The sequence below is a fragment of the Montipora capricornis genome, chromosome 8 (genome assembly GCF_036669925.1).
Source record: "Montipora capricornis isolate CH-2021 chromosome 8, ASM3666992v2, whole genome shotgun sequence".
Lineage (NCBI taxonomy): Eukaryota > Metazoa > Cnidaria > Anthozoa > Scleractinia > Acroporidae > Montipora > Montipora capricornis.
The window spans coordinates 43,362,365-43,366,458 of NC_090890.1; the positions used below are offsets into that span (position 1 = coordinate 43,362,365).

Sequence of the window (4,094 nt, forward strand, 5' to 3'; positions counted from 1 at the left end):
TATATATATATATGTATATATATATATATATATACATATATATATATATATGTATATATACACACAATATGTATACAATGTGCCCTCCCGGTTGTCACCATAAAGGCTTTATGGCAACTCCTGAACTTGGGCACAGGATGTGTCACAAGAGTGCTCAAACTGCAAACAGTGAGTGAAGCATTATGCCAATAGTGAACACCTATTATGAGGCTCTCCACCCAATCCAGAGAGTGCCCAAACTGTATGAACAGTGAGCGTAATACACAATATGTATACAATGTGCCCTATATATTACAATATGTAATATATAATTTATTAGTTGTTGCTATCATATAAGTTGTGCATACACTTGAAATCAAAAGAAAATGTTTGCGAGTTAATGCATTTTTGCTCTGCAGTTTGAAACTTGATTGTAACAAAACTATTAAAGAGTTAACTGTATAACAAAAGAAGAAACGAAAGGATTTGCTCTTTTGCAAGTTTTCATAATCATTAACATACAAAGAGTACCTATAATCAACTCTCCCCAAGGGGCTTTTCAGTGCTTAAACAGGGTCAGCATTTTAAGTGCTTTGAATGTCCATTATATTTAAATTTATACATTTGAAGCACATAAAAAATTCAAATTGATTCTAATCCAAACCAAAGTACTGAACAAAAGGTGGTCCTCGAATCATGGTCACTGTAACTCAAATTGTGTGAGTTTTCTTGAAAGTGAAATTGTTTCTCTACACAGGATCCTAGAAAGAGGCACTCCTTGTGCTTCAGGAAAAAAATAGAGGAAATTCTTAACTGGACCAGATGTTGGATCAACAAAATTGCTGGGTAAACCTGTGATACCTTTACAAAACAATCTGTTGAAAGATCACTTGAAAGACAGGTGACACTTGTCCTCAAATTTGTCTTTATTTTTCCATTACAAAAACTTTTTAAATTGTACAAGATCAACATGCATACCAAAATGTTATTGTCAAAAGGAAATACAAATAAAATTGTCATTTCTCAAAACTTTAAACCTGCCAGTCAGGTTTTAAATGTTCAAAAACCAACTTGGTTTGATAACTCTGGGTATGTCTTCCAAGCATGACTGAGTTTGTACCTTATCGCACACTATTTTTATGTAACTGCTGTTATGCTAAAATATTCCTAATAATGGTGTGCAAAATACATCCCCCTTTTTCATGTCGCTTTGGTAAATTTGTAGTTTAACTAAATGAGGTGTAATCCCCACCCCAAGCATTAGTAAGACTATAAAATTTGAGCACAATTGGATTAAAGTTGTTAGAAGGCTTCTTAAGAAGGCTCCAGGCACCTGTGCAATCATCTAGACTCTATTTGTTATTACTTTGCATTTAAAGCAGGAGCACTCACATTTGGTAAACCAACTATCATTGGATGCCATTGCCAGAGACGACAACCATTTTTGCAGTTATTTTGTTTTTAGTCCCAGTCACATTTATCATTGATGATTAAAACCAAGATTTATTAATTAAATTAACATATTGTGTGAACTGAATTTCAGGAAATCAGCCAGTTACTGCAAAGTCTTCTATACTCAGGGGTTTGGAAGTATCTCAACTTAGATAAAATGTGAGACGGACCAACATACATCATTTTTGGCCGACGATTTCTTTCCACTAAACTTCCAAACACCAAAGCAAATGGGGTATCATTGATCTATGGCATTTTTGAAAGCCAGAGTTCCAGCTGTGCATTATTTTTTAACTATAATGAGTATGGTTATGAAAATTAACCACCAGTACACTCTTTTTCTGTAAGAACGTCTAATTTTGGGGATAAGGGTGAAGGTACTTTTTTCCTTTACAATTTGAGCCTGAAAACACTATGTTCTTAAAGTTGTGTGGTATACTAACTTTGACTACAACTGAGTTGTTCTTGTGTATTAAGCAATGAGAGAACCATTGTTAATGCTACGAAACATCTGTAAGTATTAGAGTGAATGTCCTGTTAGACTAGGCTGTAATCTTAACACATTCACTGCACAGGTGCCCCAGTCTCACTCCAAGAAGTCAGTGGGTTAATATTATGGTTAATCTAGATCTTAGCCTGGATTTTCTTTTAAAAAAAAGTTCTTTTCAAAAAAGAGTGTACTTCATACAAAAGCACCAAGAGAGGCCTCAAGCAGATAATATGTTGCAAGTAAAGTTTACTTTTAATATTTCTTCAAAAAGTCTTAAATACAATAATTCAATATAAATCCAAGGCCGTTTGGGCTCCGTTATTGACATTTTCTTTGAAATGAGAACAAAATAGCCTTTTACAACTCTTCAAGAAACACTATACATTTTCTTTTATGAACAAAACTCATTCTGTACAAATGTACACCGTTGGAGAAATACTGTAACTTATTCTGGTAAAAATTTACAATTCTTCTTTCACGATTTCTTTTGTCAATTTATTTATACAAATCTAGAGCATACACATTAATGCAAGAATCCAGCTTAGTAAACTCAAAACAAAACATTTTCAAGCCAATATTGGTAACTGTGGAGCCGGGTTAAAATTTCCTAATTCATTGTAGTTAAACCAGTCAAAAACTGGAGAAGATATAAAAGAGCTTCGAGTGGATTCCAGCCCACTCCTTGCTTGTGAATAACTCTGAGCGAAGGTTTCTTTCGGACTACGATAGCTGAACTCCTTGGCGTTGGCTGACATAGATGTAGGGGATGTTCTCTTTGCGCGAAATTTATAGAGAGAAGATTCGTCTGCTGTGCTCCAACTGTTGTATGTGAATGGTGAACTGTATGAAGAAGGTGACGAAGTTGATGGAGGAGAGAAGATGGGTGAAGAGCGATCAGCCATCAATCTGGGAGGACTATGACTTCTAAATGGAACTGGGCTAATAGTGTTCGGCATTCCTCTGTTGTGGCCGTTTAAAAGATTCACCCAACGAGCGGTTTCGTCGCAAATTTCTTCAGCTTTCTTTTCTTCTTTATAAATTGTCTTCACAGGCCCTTGTTCGCCTAAACGAGAGGACAAATTAAAAGCAGACATTAGTTATTCATACACAACCTCCGAGACATCTGCCGACGGTGTTCACAAAGATACGAGTGGGAGTTTTAAGAGAGGAAAAAATAAGAAGGGAAAAAACGAATGAATTTTAGTAGCGACATTTGAGAAAGAGGAAGACCCTTGAAATGCGATTACAAAGTTGAAAAGGAAAAACGAGTTGCGACTTGTATATTTATTTATGTGCTTACGCGTGCAATTTTTTAAACCTCTCGAATTTTCGAATGTTCGCGAGATCGCGTTCTATTAAAAGCACATCTAGCCTACATACAATACGGGAAGAAAAGCAATTGAAAAGAAACACAGCCGAAGATGACGGAAGGCTTTGACATAACCCTAAATAAACTAATTGTTTCGGCCAAAAGCATAAATAAAATTGTACGTGGACTGTACGTGTAATGCACTCACCAATTCTGAAAGAGACCTCTTGTGGATCGATCCACAAACAAAGTTTTTGTGGTAAATTGGCTTTAACATCTTGAAGACAAAGTCCACTCTCTTTGGCAGCCGAACTGAGTACAGGATCTAAGTTATCGGTGATGAGAAGACAGCGATATCCGCTTCCTTTTGAGGGTTTTTCGGGATACCAATGGCCTTCGAATTTCTTTGTTAACCGTTTGACTACTTCTTCGCCAAAGAGCTGTACACGTCTTCTTGGGAGTTTGTTCACTAAGTATCCGATTAAAAAGTTAACAGCGACTTGAAGTTCAACCTCCATTCGACTGCCTTTGGCTTCTTTTATTACAAAAATCTAAACGCTAGGACCAGAGTTCCGCCTTGGGAAGGTTGCACTAGTGAAAGCACTGCAGAGGACGAAGTATATTTGCTCAAGTTGGCATCCCTATTGGCAAATATGGCTTCTGATTGGTCACTAGGAAAGACACCGACGTCATTAGCGACCAATAAAAATAAGTGACTCCCACAACGAGACAAAAGGACAAGCTTAGCAACCAATCGAATTCGAGCAAAAGGAAACCCCCTAAAAGCACCAAATAGGAAGTCTTACGTCATTGATAGAGGCTTGCGATAAATCCGATTATTGTTCTTTTGGGCTTCCGTTAGAC

At 36.6% G+C, this 4,094-nt stretch overlaps 1 protein-coding gene across 1 annotated transcript; it reads right to left on the reverse strand.

Annotated features, from left to right (window-relative positions):
- Nucleotides 1-2,150: 2,150 nt before the first annotated feature.
- On the reverse strand, nt 2,151-3,846 carry LOC138059475 (protein Tob1-like). The gene is made up of 2 exons (XM_068905102.1): nt 3,439-3,846; nt 2,151-2,984 (listed from the first exon to the last, which is right to left on the reverse strand). The coding sequence occupies exons 1-2, from the start codon at nt 3,746-3,748 to the stop codon at nt 2,488-2,490; spliced, it is 807 nt and encodes a 268-aa protein (XP_068761203.1). The 5' UTR covers nt 3,749-3,846; the 3' UTR covers nt 2,151-2,487.
- Between the last annotated feature and the right edge of the window lie 248 nt (nt 3,847-4,094).

What these genes read in the sequence shown, in the direction of transcription:
- LOC138059475 (XM_068905102.1), bottom strand. Translation starts at nt 3,748, where the DNA reads ATGGAGGTTGAACTTCAAGTCGCTGTTAACTTTTTAATCGGATACTTA. An exon ending in AGAGGTCTCTTTCAGAATTG is followed by an intron (nt 2,985 to 3,438) that starts GTGAGTGCATTA and finishes CCTCTCGTTTAG; the next exon opens with GCGAACAAGGGCCTGTGAAG.